The following is a 15,809-nucleotide window of genomic DNA, read 5'->3' as shown; positions in this document are numbered from 1 at the left end:
GAGGCACAAACGGTCCCCTTGTTGATAGTGGCATCACACATATGTCCCAGTGTGGTAGCTGTTGTTTCCCCTGGGAGGTCCTGGTCCCGGGTCCTTAGCAGTCATGGGGAGCCAAGGTTAGCTGCCTTGTGCCAGATGGTACTCCAGCAGCTCTGTGGGATGCATCATCTCTTTGTGGTCATTCTGTGTCCGTGCCTAGGGCTCACTTTTAACAAAGCCTTTTCTTTTTCTCTGTAGCTTGAAAACTATTTTTCTAGTCTGAAAAATCCAAAACTCAGGGTAAGTTTGCATCTCTCTTGATTCTGATCCTACACAAGAGTCATGGTGCCTAGTTGTGCCTGTGTAGTTGTGCACATGTATTGTGTATGCTTATAGCAAGTGTGGCCAGAGACCTCAGGTCCACTCAGGGCCCACGATTCTGTGAGTGATGGTTCTGCAGAGAGGCCAGCCAGGTGCCAGTACACAGTGTTGTGTGCCCCAAGTCAGGGGCGTGTGCTGTGTCTAGAACCCTGGGAGGCTGGGCGTTGTGCTCCATGGCAGGAACAGCCACATCTGCTGGGCGTGTGCCTGTCTGTCCCAGGGACACACAGAGGTGGGCTGTTTTGTGCCTTTCTCTGGGGAGATAAACAAAGATCTGTTCACTGCACATGGGCACTTAAAGCAGAGCCCAGCACTCTGCCAGCTGCTGTGTAAAGTGCAAGTTGTTGGCAGCACAGAAGCCTTACAGACAGCCACACACCAGGGAATGCGTCCCACCGGCAGCTGAGAGCTTGTACAGTGTTAAGTCCTCAGCAAGGATCTGAGCCTCAACCTATTCCACAAGGGACATGCACCTCATGAAGCACAGACTAGGAGTTCAAGTCAGCAGTGGCTGTGCTGTGCCAAGAGGACATAGGTCTTTAATGTGTGGTTTGGCTTTGTTTAGTTTTTGGGGGACCATATTTGTCCTGCTGAGCGGTGCAGTTGGGTCTCTCTATGTTGCCTGGTATGTCCCATGAGCTTTCATTGCTGTGGCCCTGCAGTTCAGTGCAAGGGGCAATCCTGGGCCACAACACTGTGTCTTTGCCAAAGAGGGGCTGGTGCCCATGTTGGGGTGTGTGTGTGTGTGTGTGTGTGTGTGTGTCTATTTCATTCATGCTGGAGCAGACTTGGATCCTCCAGCGTTCTGGACATTTACCCACCACTTCGCTTCAGGAGGAGCAGGAGGCAGCTAGGCGCAGGCAGCAGCGAGAGAACAAGAGCAATGCAACCACGCCCACCAAAGTCCCTGAGAGCAAAGCAGCTGCCTCGGAGGCTCCTGCGGTAGGTTAGATGCCTTGTCCAGCACAGGGCTGCTAGACACATGTGGGCCCAAGGATATACCTTGTGAGCACTCCTGCTGTGGCCCTTCACTGCCTGCCTGTGTCCTCTAGGATTCTGGTGCCGAGGAAGAAAAATCAGGTGCGGCCACTGTCAAAAAGCCATCTCCCTCTAAAGCCCGGAAGAAGAAACTGAACAAGAAAGGGAGAAAGATGGCTGGCCGGAAACGTGGACGGCCCAAGAAAATGAGTGCGGCCAGTGCCGAGCGCAAGTCCAAGAAGAGCCAAAGCGCACTGGATCTCCTGCACTCTCCACCCCCAGCCCCACCCTCAGCCTCACCCCAGGGTGAGCCTCTTTGTCTTCTGAATGCCAGAGTGGGTGTGAGTTCCCATTCCCGTGACTGTGGGACTCTGCTGTGTGCCGGGCCTGCAGCTACAAGCCGGGAGGAGCAACTCGGTGTGGATTTGGATCCCATAGCTGTTTCAAACCCCAGATCCGACAAATTTGTTGCCCACAGTAATGTGGGACCATGGCTGGTAGCTAACGGGACGCCTCTCTCTTCTGCAGATGCGTACAGGGCACCTCACAGCCCATTCTACCAGCTACCTCCCAGCACGCAGCTGCACTCTCCCAACCCACTGCTAGTGGCACCCACCCCGCCTGCGCTGCAGAAGCTTTTAGGTGGGTCCTCGTTCTGACCTTGAAGCAGTTCTATGGGGCTGTGCAAGTGGTGGGGCCCTAGTCAAGCCCACTTGCCGCATGGCCTGGCTTATGAGACTGACTCTCCTCAGGGTCCCTGAACCATATCTGGGGTCCTGTGTGACCCATCAGTACTTGGGGAGCTCTGTGCACAGTGAAGGCTGGCAAGTCCCTTAATTGAAGAGATCTACTCTCAGGGTTTAGGGCTATCTATTCTGCCAAGAGGGAACCTCCCACATTGTGAGAAAAGCTGAGATCATAGCAGGATGGTCCTGCAGCAGGCCAGGGCCCAGTTGCCTCCCTGTGTCTGCTGTCACCTCCTGCATCAGCTCTGCTTTACATGCTGTGCTGTGTGCCTCCAGAGTCCTTCAAAATCCAGTACCTGCAGTTCCTGGCTTACACGAAGACCCCACAGTACAAGGCCAATCTGCAGCAGCTTCTGGACCAGGAGAAGGTGTGTAGACTTTGCCTTAATGTCGTTGCTCAACTTAGGGCTGCCTAGGGGCGGGGGAGCTCTGTGGTCACCTTATTCTGCCCTCCTTTGCAGGAGAAGAACACACAGCTGTTGGGCACAGCCCAGCAGCTCTTCGGCCATTGCCAGGCCCAAAAGGAAGAGATCCGCAGGCTGTTCCAGCAGAAGCTAGATGAGGTGACTTGAGGCCACCTGTCCACATCAGCAGATCCCTGACCCAGGGTTTGGGGTAGCCACAGATAGCTTCTCTTGTCCTTATGGAAGTGCTGACATGGAATGGCCTTGGCTATACTCGGGTCAGAGCTGTAGGGTGGCTGTCAGCCATTTCGTTCCTGTGAACTGGAACCCAGCTCACCATGCTTTGTCCTCTGCATCCCCAGCTGGGTGTGAAGGCGTTGACCTACAATGACCTCATTCAGGCCCAGAAGGAAATCTCTGCCCACAACCAGCAGCTTAGGGAACAGTCGGAACAGCTGGAGAAGGAGAACAGTGAGCTCCGGAGCCAGAGCCTGCGGCTGGTGTGTGCAGGGGCCTGCCAATGCCTAGTGCGCATGCGTGGGGTGGAGGGCTGGATTGCCCACTCACTGGCCCAGGGGTATGCTCTGGTGCCGGACTTGTATCCACTCTTTTATGCTCTTGTTGGTCTCTGTAAGGATAAATCGGGCCAGGGACTCTTTTTCTCTTGTCAGGGTCCTGTACCGTGTTAAACTGACCTTTGTCACATTGCTTGTCTGTGGGTGGGTGCCGATGCTATGTGTTAGAACTGTAGGAGGGTCCATTGCACTGTACAGAGAGCCTAGCCCTTGTTCCCTTTGGCTGCTGAGACTTCCTGTCCATGTATCCATAGCTCAGGGCGCGGTGCGAGGAGCTAAGGCTTGACTGGTCCACACTGTCCCTGGAGAACCTTCGGAAAGAGAAGCAGGCCCTGCGGAGCCAGATCTCAGAGAAGCAACGGCATTGCCTGGAGCTGCAGGTGGGGCATAGGGTGATGTGTCAGACCCCATCTTCACCCTTAGAAGGGCGTCTATGATGATGGACAGCAGAAGTGTGCATGTCCGTGGGCCACCATGTGCCACCTACCCTGCTGGGTGGAGCCTGACTGCTCTGTGACACCCCTCCCACCCTATAGATCAGCATCGTGGAGCTGGAGAAGACCCAGCGCCAGCAGGAGCTCCTACAGTTGAAGTCCTGTGTACCGCCAGATGACGCTCTGTCCCTGCATCTGCGTGGCAAGGGTGCTCTGGGCCGCGAGATGGAGGCAGACGCTGGGCGCTTACGCCTTGAACTTGACTGTGCCAAGATCTCCCTGCCACACCTCAGTAGCATGAGCCCTGAGCTGTCCATGAATGGCCATGCTGCCAGCTACGAGCTCTGCAATGCAGCTAGTCGGCCCTCATCCAAGCAGAACACCCCCCAGTACCTGGCCTCCCCCTTGGACCAGGAAGTTGTGCCCTGCACCCCTAGCCACAGTAGCCGGCCTCGGCTAGAGAAGCTGTCTGGCCTGGCTTTGCCTGACTACACCCGGTTGTCTCCTGCCAAGATTGTGTTGAGGCGGCACCTGAGCCAGGATCACACTGGGGCTAGTAAAGCAGCTACCAGTGAGCCACACTCTCGGTGAGGACAAGGGCACGTAGTGGCTCTGCTGCCGTTGCTGTCGTTTGCCTGCTGGGCATGGGCAGAGTGACCGGCCTTTCATTGCAGGCCAGAGCATGCCAAGGAGAGCAGCCTTCCCTACCAGAGCCCTGGTTTGTCCAACAGCATGAAGCTCAGCCCCCAGGATCCACCACCACTGGCCTCGCCGGCAACCTCGCCCCTCACCTCTGAGAAGGGTAGTGAAAAGGTAAGGGCTGCCCTGAAGCGCCTGCCTGCTGTGAGGAGTAGATGGGCAACTGCAGCTTGCCCAAGTCGTGCTCCTCTATAGGATGTTGGACCTTAGTTTGGAGCCCTGGGGAAGAGATGGGGACTGGCATCCTAAGGCTTTGTGGTATGATTGCAGTTGAATGTGTCAGAGCCGCCCTTGGGGGGACTAAGATGCATAGATGTAGGGCAGGGTTTAGTTGTTGCTTGGGGATCTGGAGTGGGACCAAGGGGTTGGGGTCTCCACTATATTTATAGAGATGGAAGGAAGTTTGGGAGGAACGGCAGCGTCCTTGTGAGGCCAGCAGCCCACAGTGACAGGCGTAGAAAGAGGCGGGAAGTAGAATCTGTGGAGTGTGCACTGGTCTCAACTCCACACCAGGACCTTGCAGAAACCACCAGCCCATGACCTGAGGATATAGCTTGTGTGATGATTCTGTGGCTGAGCTACCATTCAGCCCTGGGTGACACATGACCGTCTGTTGGCAGGGTGTGAAGGAGCGTTCCTACAGCAGTCATGGGGAGACCATCACCAGCCTGCCTGTCAGCATTCCGCTCAGCACAGTACAGCCCAACAAGCTGCCTGTCAGCATCCCGCTGGCCAGTGTGGTGCTGCCCAGTCGTGCTGAGAGGGCGGTGAGTTGCCAGACCATGTGGTGGTGATAGTGGTGGTGACACTGGCTGAGGTTGGCTTGAGGAACAACCTTGGTCTTTATGACTGTTGGAGCTGTTGAGATGGAGCCCGGAGCTGCCAAGGGCTGAGCCATGTCCACAGCTAACTCTGCCATGGAGTCAGGTCCTAGGTGTAGGAAGCAGAAGCAGAGGAGAAATAGAAAAGCCCTCTTAGGAGGGTTTTAGCCCCTCAAGCAGCAGGGGCAGGTATGGCCCTGGGCTGCTGTTTCTGATAACAGGATGTTGGGAATGTAAGTGTGTCATTCACAGAGGGTGGGCTGGGCAGACAGTGCGGCCCTGCCTGCCTGCCTTTTGTTTTACTTGAGGCATTGTCTAGTCTGTCCCAGGTCAGATTGAACTGACCTCATAGTTGTGGCTGGCCTTGGCTTGGGACCATCTTATCCGTGTCCTGCTCCTTGTTAACTGAATGTGACCTGGCCATTGGGCTTGTACTCCTGAGCTTAGCACAGCTCTGGCCTGCCCTGCCCTTAGCCCTGTTGCCCCTTTGCCCCAGTCGGGCCACTCTCACCCCTGCTCTCACTAGGCTGGTTTTCTCTTGCAGAGGAGCACTCCCAGCCCTGTGCCCCAGCCCCGAGACTCGTCATCCACACTTGAGAAGCAGATTGGTGCTTCCGCCCATGGTGCAGGGGGTTCTACAGCAGGAAGCAGGAGCCTCGCTGTGGCACCCACAGGTGACCTTTGCACCACACCCCCGCCCCTGCCCCATTGGGGGCTTGTCCAGGCTAGCTGTCATGGTTCCTGGGGAGGAGATGCCATTGTGAGACAGAAATAGTGACTGAGGGAACACAGCAGGTAGCCCTGCGGTTCTGAGCCCTGGATCCTGTTTGGGGAAGATGGAGGACTAATATATGGCAGTCCTCTGCTTACTTGTTTTGGGCCAGGGCAGGCCAGGGCACCTTTTCCTGAGGGATGCTTAAATTCTGGACCAATTCCTAAAAGCTGTCCTGTGCTGGGGTCAGTTGGTCTTTGAAGATTCTGATGGCTCACAGCATGGGCTGTGTTGCCTGCTGTTTGGAGGTGACTGAAGTCAGGATGCTGCCTCCTCTTTGAGTCTGGCCCACCCACACCTGCTGGTGCTCAGAGGCCAGCCTCTGAGTCCTATAGCCTCCATATCTTCTAGAGAGCTGTCCTTTCCAGGATGAGGTGTCCTCCTCACCCCCACTGGTATACTTGGCTTTCTTGCTTTCCTTAAGAAACTGACCCCTTCTTTGATAGGTTTCTATGCTGGCTCGGTGGCCATCAGCGGAGCCCTGGCCAGCAGCCCAGCACCACTGGCCTCTGGAATGGAATCTGCTGTTTTTGATGAATCTTCTGGCTCCAGCAGCCTCTTTGCCACCATGGGGTCTCGCAGCACGCCACCACAACACCCACCTCTCCTGTCACAGTCCCGCAACTCAGGCCCTGCCTCTCCTGCCCATCAACTTGCAGACAGTCCCCGCCTGAGTGTAACCACCCAGGGCTCGCTGCCAGACACCAGCAAGGGGGAGCTGCCTTCTGATCCTGCCTTCTCAGACCCAGAAAGCGAAGCTAAGAGGAGGATTGTGTTCAGCATTTCAGCTGGTGCCAGCTCCAAGCAGTCGCCTTCCACTAGGCACAGCCCCTTGACCTCTGGCACCCGTGGGGACTGTGTGCAGAGCCACGGGCAGGACAGTCGCAAGCGCAGCAGAAGGAAGCGTGCGTCAGCTGGAACACCCAGCCTCAGCCTCAGCACGGGCGTGTCCCCCAAACGCCGGGCTCTGCCGACCGTCGCTGGCCTCTTTACGCAGCCCTCGGGGTCTCCTCTTAATCTCACCTCCATGGTAAGCACCGCTCAAGTGGGCTGTGGGTCTGCAGTCCAGCGGGACGGATGCAGAGACATGGCAGCTAGGGGGCAGGTGACAGGAACAGAGGCTGGTGTGCTGGCTCTCTCCTTTCCCTACTTACACTGTCATAAGGTCCCCAAGACCCTAGCCTGGGCACATGGCTCATCTGCCCTTCCTGACCCTACAGGTCAGCAACATCAACCAGCCCCTGGAGATCACAGCCATCTCATCCCCTGAGAGCTCCCTGAAGAGCTCCCCCACCCCCTACCAGGACCATGACCAGCCTCCGGTGCTCAGGAAGGAGCGGCCCCTGGGCCCAACTAATGGGGCCCACTACTCGCCACTGACCTCAGATGAGGAGCCAGGCTCTGAGGACGAGCCCAGCAGTGCCCGGTGAGCACTTAGTGGGCAGCTCTACAAGTTGATAGTCTTGTACCAGGCACTGGCTCTGTCACCTAGTCCTCTAGGTGTCCCTTTTCTGTCCTGACCTCCTCCCTGGTCCTTAGTGGTGTTCTTACTGGGTGTTACCTTTGCTTTCGGTGAATGGGAATGGGGCCTGCACTGAGACCTGTGTGTGGGTCTATGAAGCCAGGGTTCTCTGTGTCCCCTCTCTCCTCCTACACTGCTGCCGTGCAGGTCAGTTGAGGTCCTGACTGCATGCACCTTTTGACTGTCATGGTGAAGTTATTGCTGCATATGCGAAGTTTGATCGTGCTTTGACACCAGGGCTAAGATTGCCACCCAGTGTCATATTCCCAGGGCTCTGACATTCATACTGACCCACCAAGTACACTGTTGTAGACCATTGTGGAGCAGATGTGCTGCCTGCCTCTGTTGGTTGTCACCACGTACCTTGGTCTTCTGCTACAGCCCCAGCAGACCTGCTGGGGTCCTCAGCACGGTGGCCCATGCACAGGCTGTAGTACTGCCAGGTGCCTAGATTTACTCTGGCTCTGTTCAGGGGTCCTTCCATGTGAGTCCTGGGGACAGCCTTTGGACCCTCCAATTCCTGAGTTTTCAGATCCTCTCAGCACATAGACTCACCAAAATGACCATTTTCTTTGCACAGAATTGAGAGAAAAATTGCAACCATCTCTTTAGAAAGCAAATCTCCCCCAAAGACACTGGAAAATGGTGAGTTTTCTGCTCTGCCTGGAGCCTGAAAGTGGGGTAGCCCTGTGCTCAGGGCGGGCCAGCCTGGGACTGTATGTGTTACATGAAAGGTCTAGAGGGTACATGTCTTAAGCAACAGAAGTCTCATGCTGCATGAGCCTCTTAGACCTCCCCACCTCTCTCAGCATCTGCCGGCACCATGCATGTCAGCCCATGGGAGGCACAGCCTACTTCTGCACTCCAGGAAGCAGCAGGCCCTAGGCTCTGCTCATGGCCACTGACTTCTCCCATCAGGTGGTGGCTTGGTGGGAAGGAAGTCAGTCCCCTCGAGCGAGCCTATCAACAGCAGCAAGTGGAAGTCCACCTTCTCACCCATCTCTGACCTCGGCTTGGCCAAGGCCATGGACAGTCCGTTGCAGGCTGGCTCTGCACTGAGTCACAGCCCCCTCTTCTCTTTCCGGCCGTCCCTGGAGGAACCTGCTACTGAGGCCAAGCTTCCTACCCACCCAAGGAAAAGCTTCTCGAGCTCTCTGGGTGCAGCCGAGGGGCCAAGCCCTGGCACCAACCCTCCCAACAGCCTGGCCTTCAGCGGGGGCCTTGCTGCAGACCTCAGTTTACACAGCTTCACTGACGGTGCTTCTCTCTCCCACAAAGGCTCCGAGCTGGCCGGCCTGAGCGCCTCCCTGAGCTTTCCCTCCCAGAGGGGCAAGGACAATGCCACAGAGGCCAACCCCTTCCTCAGCAGGCGGCAGCCAGAGGGCCTGGGTGGCCTGAAGGGTGAGGGCAGTGGAAGCAAGGAGGCAGGAGACAGCCTGTCCCTTTGTGGGCCCTCGGACAAAGTCTCACTGCCACATGGCAGCAGGGCCAGTAAAGGCCGTGACCGCGAGCTGGACTTCAAGGGCGGCCACAACCTCTTCATCTCCGCTGCAGCCGTGCCTCCAGGTGGCCTCCTTGGTGGTCCTGGTCTTGTAACTGTGGCTTCATCTGCAGGCAGTGCAACACCCGCTGCCCAGGCTCCCCGGCCTTTCCTGAGCACCTTTGCCCCTGGGCCCCAGTTTACCCTGGGACCCATGTCCCTGCAGGCCAACCTGGGCTCCGTGGCCGGCTCCTCTGTGCTGCAGTCCTTGTTCAGCACTGTGCCAGCTGCTGCAGGCCTGGTGCATGTGTCATCCACTGCGACCCGACTGACCAACTCACACACCATGGGCAGCTTCTCCTCTGGGGTGGCCGGCGGAACCGTTGGAGGTAGGCAAGGAAGGGCCGACTTCTGAGGACTTCTGGCCCCAGTCCAGGAGCTCAGCCCCTCACCGACCACATAGAGGTCCCTTCCAAGCTCTCTAGAGGGCATAAGGGGAGTGTGACCTCACACCAGTGCAAGCGTTGGCAGCAGATGAGCCGCAGTGTGTGAGGAGGAGACTGCTGGCTAGCCTCATAACACATGCCTCTTGTTTTCAGAAGACCACGGTGCACTTAACTAGGGCAGTACTTTCTTCTGGGGCCTTCCCCGTTTGAGGTGACCACCCACATGTCTCATGGCTGGTCCGTGGAAGTGGGCCTGGTGCGAAATGAGTCCAGGAGGGCCTGCTCGGACTGCTCAGACACAGGGTGGAGCGGAGCCTGGGCCACAGGCCAGGCGTGGTGCGGTGCTGGCTGGGCAGGGGCGGGCAGGTGGGCCCGAGGGGCAGGGCCTCGGCCCAGCAGGTAAGTGTCCCACACTGAGCCCACTGCTTGCTGCTTGTGCCTGCGCTTGGACCGGAGTCACACTGTCCTCTGCTTCTCCCTGCTGGCGGCTGTGCTCCTCTTGCTTCGCCTGCCTGGACCGTGCCGCCTGTTGAAGCTGCTTTTTCTCTCCTGTTCACAGGTGTCTTTACCCACGCGGTGCCCTCCGCCTCTGCTCACCCGTTTGGAGCTGGTGTCGGCAGCGGGGCTGTGTGTAGCAGTGCCACGCTGGGCCTGAGCCCGCTGCAGGCAGCGGCCAGCACCTCGGCTTCTTCCTTTCAGGCTGCGGCTTCGGTCGAGACTCGGCCGCCCCCTCCACCTCCCCTACTTCCTCCTCAGCATCTCGGCCGGCCCCCTGCAGGGCCACCTGTCCTCCATGCACCCCCTCCTCCTAACGTTGCCTTGCCTCCTCCGCCTGCGCTGCTGGCTTCTAACCCTGAGCCGGTGCTTCTGCAGAGCCTGGCCTCCCTCCCGGCTAACAACGCTTTCTTACCTCCCTCTTCTGCCGCCTCTCTGCAGCCTGCTAATGCCTCTCTATCTGTCAAGCTCGCCTCCCTCCCACACAAGGTCTCCCGCCCCTCCTTCACGGTGCACCACCAGCCCCTGCCCCGGCTGGCCCTGGCGCAGGCCGCGCCCGCCGCCCCACAGGCCAGCACCTCGGGGCCATCTGCTGTGTGGGTTTCCCTTGGCATGCCGCCTCCTTATGCCGCGCACCTTACAGGGGTTAAGCCTCGATAAAGACCTTGCTTAGCTAGCAGTTCATGTTCTGTAAGGTAAGGCTAGAGCCAAACCGTCCTTCCTCTTGCCCAGAAGACGGCTGGCAGGGCTCTGCAGATGCCTGGGGTCCTGAGTGGTAGAGATGGGAGGCTAAGGGAGGTAGTCAGGGCCACCATTGTGCAAGACAGTACCTAGTCCTCAGCCAGCCGCTGGGAGGACAGACAAAGTGAAGAGATCGAAGTGTGACAGACCAGACCCAAGAGTAGCCACCACCCGCCATGGCTCCTGACCTGTATCGGCTCATAATGATGGGGTTGCCTTTTTAGATTTAGCCTCTACCCTCAGTCCACCTGTGCAGAGGAAACAACGGGTAGTCAGAGGGTGAGGTTCTAGGTGGCCCATCGGCAGAAAGCCGCTTGGGGTAGCATTGCATCCCTGAGCATAGAGTTGGGGCTGAAGGTCCAGGGAGGCCCACCTACCTCTCCCTGAACAGAGGCTGTGAAACCTTGCCTGTCTGTCAGCCCTGTAAGTGAAGAAGAGTCAGGTGGCAGCCCTCTGGCCTTCTGTGGTGCAGTAGCCAGGGCAGAGAGGGCAGCCTGGCCATCGCCATCTGGAGGTCCTAGGGTTAGGACCTCTCCAGCTGACACACTCTGGGTGCTCAGCAAGGCAGACCTGGAGGGGGCTGGGCCCAACAGTGCCTGGCAGGAATGCCCGGCCATGTCCTTGTGTCCCGTTGGGCAGCTCAGCTAAGGCAGGCATACTGAATGCACCTAACCCATGGCCCTCCTCCCTGCAGGTAATTAGGACTTCTACTACCTCAGCAACGACCTATGCAAGGACGGTGTGGACCAAGACTGCTGCCTGCCAGGCCGGCGGAGCCGGACAATGGAGCCACTGTGAATCGGCGGCACCGCAGGAGGTGCTGGACTGGTCCAGTTTGTACTGTCAATAGTTTTAGATAAAGTATTTATCTTTTTTTTTTTTTTTAAAGTATAAGCAATTCCTACTTTATTCCATCAAAGTCGTCCAAGGCAACCTCTTGAGACGTCTTAAGTGTCTGTGAGAGAGAATAATATAAAGACTTGGCCTGCTGGGCTGGCCACCACGAGGATTTCTGACTCCATCCTGGTGCTAACTCACCAGCAAGCCCATGCCTGCCCATCTCCACCTCTGCCCTGGGTGCTGCCCCAAGCGTGGACTGTGGCCAAACAGTTCTCAGATGCGCCCCCAACACCTTGCTCTGACATCAAAGGCATGCCCAGTGGGGTCTGACCTTCGGTCCCCCACCTTGGAACTTGCCTGCTGTCACTGTGAACACCCCACTGTTGATTCTGTGGCTTTGGGTGTGCCTTTGCATGGGTCTGGACTAGGCTGAGGCAGGGATGGGGGCTCCCAGCTGGGCTGAGTGGTGCTGACAGGTGAGGGCCACTACTGCAGGGCTGGTGGCTCCTGTGACAAGTGCATTTACTTTGTATTTCTTTGCTTTTCTGGCTCGGGGCATGCTGGTCAGGTGACGTGGGGCTGGCCCAATGTAGGTCCCCTGGCATCTGTGTATAAGAGAGTCACATGATCAGTGACAGTATTTTATAGATGGAGATTTATAAATTTCATAGACTTGACTGCATTTATTTTTAGATTGTATAATGCACAGTGAACTTTAAAGGAAAGAAAAGTGAGGAGGAAAAATACTTTTATTTATTCAGATGCACAAAAAAAGAAAAAGAAAAAAAAAAAAGGCACCGGCCAGAGCCCCTGCAGGAGTGTGGCCCAGATATGCTGGGCTGCCCAGGGCCTCTGGCCGCTATGGGCATGGCCAGCCTGTGTCGCTTCCTGGTCCTGGGGATAGGTGCACTGGGAGTGACTGTAGAGTCAGGGCTGATTGACTTTGAGATGGTCCTGACTGCCCTCAATGTTGCTCACTTCTACCTGTGGGTTGGTGGGCTATGAGGGGAGAGGCCCTGTTGCCCTGCCCCACCCCAACCTACTTCCCAAAGCAGTTGTGAAGATGGTGCTGGTGTCCTCTCCTACTCCTTCCCACCCCGCGATGGTGCTCATGGTCGGCAGGCCTGTGTTTCTGTGCACCACAGCTCACTAGGGTGCTGCAGAGCAGGGTAGCCGAAACAAAAGCTAGCAGATCCCAGGCCAGGAACAAAACCCTGAGTGAACACTGTATACACGGCCCGCCATCCTGGCAGCTGCTCCAGCGGTCCGCTGCCTCCACCTTCAGACACTGCATGTTCATGGCCCAGTGGGCCACAGGTGCTCCAGGCACAGCTGCAAGTCATAGTACAGGGTAAGGCCGCCTCAGTCGTCCTTGCCACTCCAACCCAAGGTCATTGCAGGGCTTTGAGCTCAGGAACTGATAGGAAGCCCTACAGACTGGGACCACCACCCCCCAGGCTAGGCCAGATGATACCTCCCAGTTCCCACCCTCAACCTACACAGCTTTTTTCAGACAGCCTGGCCTGTTTGTAACTTGATGCAGCATTGCTCTGTCTTGTAATGACCTCTGTACTTAACGGGTGCATTGTTCTCTTCCCTTGGTTTCCCCCAAGGCATCTCACACATTGTTGCTGCCTCTAGACAGTATGATAAATAAAGCTGTTTCACTTGAGCCAGTTCTCAGTGCCAGTCTTTCTTTGCCTGTTGTCATCAGACCTGGACATGTAGGCTGACATTGGGAAGCCAACATTGACACTTAAGGTTCCTTGACATTTAGAAAGCCAGTTGGCAGAACTGTTCTGCCCTTCCCTGTCAGGGCCACCTAGTACTCCAACTTATGTGTACCCTCTCCCCAACCCAGGGACAGTTCCATATCTCTAGTATCGGGCACATGTACTTCTGCATGTGCGGCCAGCCCAGCTTTCCTGGTGGTTTAGTTTTTCCAGACAGGGTTTCTCTGTGTCCCACTCACTCCAATGTGTCTCAAAAAAAGAGGTACCTTTATTAAAGAGTGGGCTCAGTACTGAAGGCCAGCACCCATGCATGGTCTGCTTTATCAGCAGGAGTGGGGTTCACAGCTTTAGCATTGTACATTCATCTGGCAATGGACCAGGGAGCTGTCCTCAGATGTGGACACTCAAGGGGTGCTGGTTAGGGAGACGGCATGGAGAACAAGGACCAAAGACCCTGCCCACCTTCTCTGGACCTTTGAACCTATTAAACCTATTAAAAAACAAAACGCCTCCTAGGGTAGCCAGGGGCCCAGAGAGGGTCCATCCAACACATGTAGCTGGGAGCCAGTACAAGCAGTCCGTCCATCCTCAGGCAGGCTATTCAACTGGAACCTGGCCTCCTCTGAGATGCCGAACTGCTCCAGAGGGTCCTGTGGAGTGCATGGTGGCTGTGAGCAAGGCCAGGGAAAGCTGCCCCACCCCCTCCAGCCCCACACACCTTGCCAGTCATCTTCCTGATCTCATTCCTGTAGAAGATGAGGCTCCGTCGCATGTATTCATAGCTGGAGAAAAGGGCTGGGCTCACTGGTCACATTCCCCCAAGTTTCCACCCACCTCCCAGCAGTCCCCAAAGCCCCACCTGGCCCGCTGCAGAGCCTCTATCCACTCCTGACACTGCTCTTGACTACAGCATTCAAAGTGATACTTCCTGCTGAGATCTTCCACAAAGCCTGCAAAGAGATAAAGGAAAGGAACCACCTCTGGTTGGTCTACATCCTGCTGGTCACAAGTCCCAGCTTCCTCTCAACCGTTTCAGACTGCACCTTCTCTTGTTCTAACACCAAGCCATCTTGTGCCTGTCACAGGCTGGCTTTGTCCTCCAGAATCCTGACCCCTGAACCCACAAATAGACCCACTGGGAAGTTGGGTTACTGCCCTAAACTGAATGGAAATAGGAGGGGTCAGATGGCTCAGTCCTTAAAGTGCCTGTCATGTAAGCATGAGGACCTGAAATCAAGCCCCAGTGCTGAAGAAAGGGATGGAAGGGTTCCTAGGGCTTGCTGGCTAGTCAGTATAGCTTAAAAGTCCCAGGGAGAAGGAAGTGGCCAAGCAGGCAAGAGCCTGCTCCAAGCCTAATGATCAGTGCAAGTTGAGAACCAACTACTCAAGTTTTCCTCTGGCCTTACTGGCATACTCATATCCCCAAACGTGTGTGCACACATGCAAGAAGCAGAAAATAAGGGTACAGATGGAGAACCACAGTGGATGATAGAGGTAGACATGATAACCAAATGTCTACAAGGTACTGTAAGATCTCGTCAGAGGAGAAGGCTGAGACAGGTGTAGCTTCAAGGCCTCAAAGCCCTGCCCCCGCCCTGCCTGCACCCTGCCCGTGGCAGAGACTGTTTCTGCTATACACACCAAGTCCATAGACTGCACCTCTCTCAGCCCAGAACCGGCAGAGAAGGTCGGGGAAGAAACTAAGACGAGAACCACACCCAGTAGGTTCAGAACCACTCTGAGTGACAGCTGGGACAGTCCTGGGCCACCAGCGATTTCCAGAACAAATAGAGACTCCTAAAAGAGTAAAAAGGATCGGGCGCGCGGAGCAGAGTCCGGGGTGGAATCAGTGGGGACCAGAACACTTACTGATGGAGAAGCCTCCCGGCTCTTCCTGTGCCACTCTGCAGCGCTCCAGCAACAGGGCTCCGAGGGGCTGCGCGAGACACGGCCATGAGCGCCAGCCTCCGGGCCGCGCGGGTCCCCCGCGCCCCCCACGCCCCTACCTCAGCCTCGTCCGGGCGGAAGTAAAAGAGGAAGTTGACCACCAGCTTCACCAGCCGCCTCTTGGCCACTGCAGGCACAGGGCGGTGTCAGCGCGGGACTGTTCTCATCCGCCCCCCGGGAACCGCGCCATCCCGCCCAAGTGCCCCAGCCGCGGCCCCGACCGGCTCACCGCTGCCCTTCTTAGGGCCCCGCATGCCCAACTCGGCCGCCATCTCTGCCGGCTGCCGGGACAGCGCCTGCAACTCTTTCTCGTTGTAACGCATCTCGCTGCCTGGATCCACGCGAACCAAAACGCGCCCTGCCTCTCGGCCGCCGTCCTCCTGAAGCCGCAAACAGCGCCACAAAAGTCCCAGGAAGCGACTTCGTAAGTCTCATCGGGGCTACTGCGCCTGCGCGTTGTGGGGCCCGTTGCGTGGCCCTAGTTTGTGGATTGGCGCAGTTGAAGACGGAATCGGACGGGAAGGAAATCTCCGGCCTTTACATAATCGTCAAACACACTAAACGTGAGGCGTAAAGTCAGACTCATAGCACCCCACAATAAGCGAAGCTCGTTCCCGGGTCGGTGAACCCTAAGACTTTCGTCCTGTCGCGATAGTCAGTTCCACTAGAGTTAAGGCGGTGCGAGATTTCGTGGACAATACAGTACGCACGCGCACTCCGTGTCCCAGCACTTTTTTTTTTTATGTTTCCGCCCCCCCAGGGAAAGTTCTTCCGCTGAGCATGCGCACACACGAAATTCCGCCTTATTTGCTCCCG

At 56.7% G+C, this 15,809-nt stretch overlaps 2 protein-coding genes across 6 annotated transcripts in view; one reads left to right on the top strand and one right to left on the bottom strand.

The window, feature by feature from the left end:
* DOT1L (DOT1 like histone lysine methyltransferase) overlaps positions 1-13,185 on the top strand; it is a 38,606-nt gene extending 25,421 nt beyond the window's left edge. The window contains exons 12-29 of one of the 4 annotated variants that reach the window (XM_080935405.1): positions 238-279; positions 1,195-1,302; positions 1,413-1,644; positions 1,867-1,980; positions 2,361-2,452; positions 2,546-2,647; positions 2,851-2,988; positions 3,318-3,443; positions 3,600-4,084; positions 4,172-4,310; positions 4,817-4,963; positions 5,562-5,691; positions 6,236-6,819; positions 7,010-7,215; positions 7,892-7,956; positions 8,230-9,180; positions 9,797-10,427; positions 11,168-13,185. In XM_080935405.1, the coding sequence (XP_080791531.1) occupies positions 238-279; positions 1,195-1,302; positions 1,413-1,644; positions 1,867-1,980; positions 2,361-2,452; positions 2,546-2,647; positions 2,851-2,988; positions 3,318-3,443; positions 3,600-4,084; positions 4,172-4,310; positions 4,817-4,963; positions 5,562-5,691; positions 6,236-6,819; positions 7,010-7,215; positions 7,892-7,956; positions 8,230-9,180; positions 9,797-10,392 (4,257 nt within the window). In that variant the 3' untranslated portion in view covers positions 10,393-10,427; positions 11,168-13,185. Of the gene's footprint in view, positions 1-237; positions 280-1,194; positions 1,303-1,412; positions 1,645-1,866; positions 1,981-2,360; positions 2,453-2,545; positions 2,648-2,850; positions 2,989-3,317; positions 3,444-3,599; positions 4,085-4,171; positions 4,311-4,816; positions 4,964-5,561; positions 5,692-6,235; positions 6,820-7,009; positions 7,216-7,891; positions 7,957-8,229; positions 9,181-9,390; positions 9,766-9,796 lie in introns of those variants that run through there. The other 3 variants (XM_080935407.1, XM_080935404.1, XM_080935406.1) reach the window with 3 other exon arrangements.
* A 107-nt stretch (positions 13,186-13,292) lies between these two features.
* PLEKHJ1 (pleckstrin homology domain containing J1) lies at positions 13,293-15,616 on the bottom strand. Of its 2 annotated transcripts, none has more exons than XM_080935500.1 (6): positions 15,223-15,616; positions 15,053-15,120; positions 14,916-14,982; positions 13,906-13,996; positions 13,765-13,828; positions 13,293-13,696 (listed from the first exon to the last, which is right to left on the bottom strand). In XM_080935500.1, exons 1-6 carry the CDS (start codon positions 15,314-15,316, stop codon positions 13,559-13,561), a joined length of 522 nt encoding a protein of 173 aa, XP_080791626.1. In that variant the 5' UTR covers positions 15,317-15,616; the 3' UTR covers positions 13,293-13,558. The 2 variants fall into 2 exon arrangements, with proteins under 2 accessions (XP_080791626.1, XP_080791627.1); XM_080935501.1 differs by having other exon boundaries at positions 13,765-13,792.
* Positions 15,617-15,809: the final 193 nt, after the last annotated feature.

Source organism: Micromys minutus (assembly GCF_963924665.1).
Source record: "Micromys minutus genome assembly, chromosome: 22".
In the NCBI taxonomy this organism is placed as follows: domain Eukaryota; kingdom Metazoa; phylum Chordata; class Mammalia; order Rodentia; family Muridae; genus Micromys; species Micromys minutus.
Note: the sequence above shows the minus strand (reverse complement) of the source record. Positions and strands in the feature narration are given on the sequence as shown.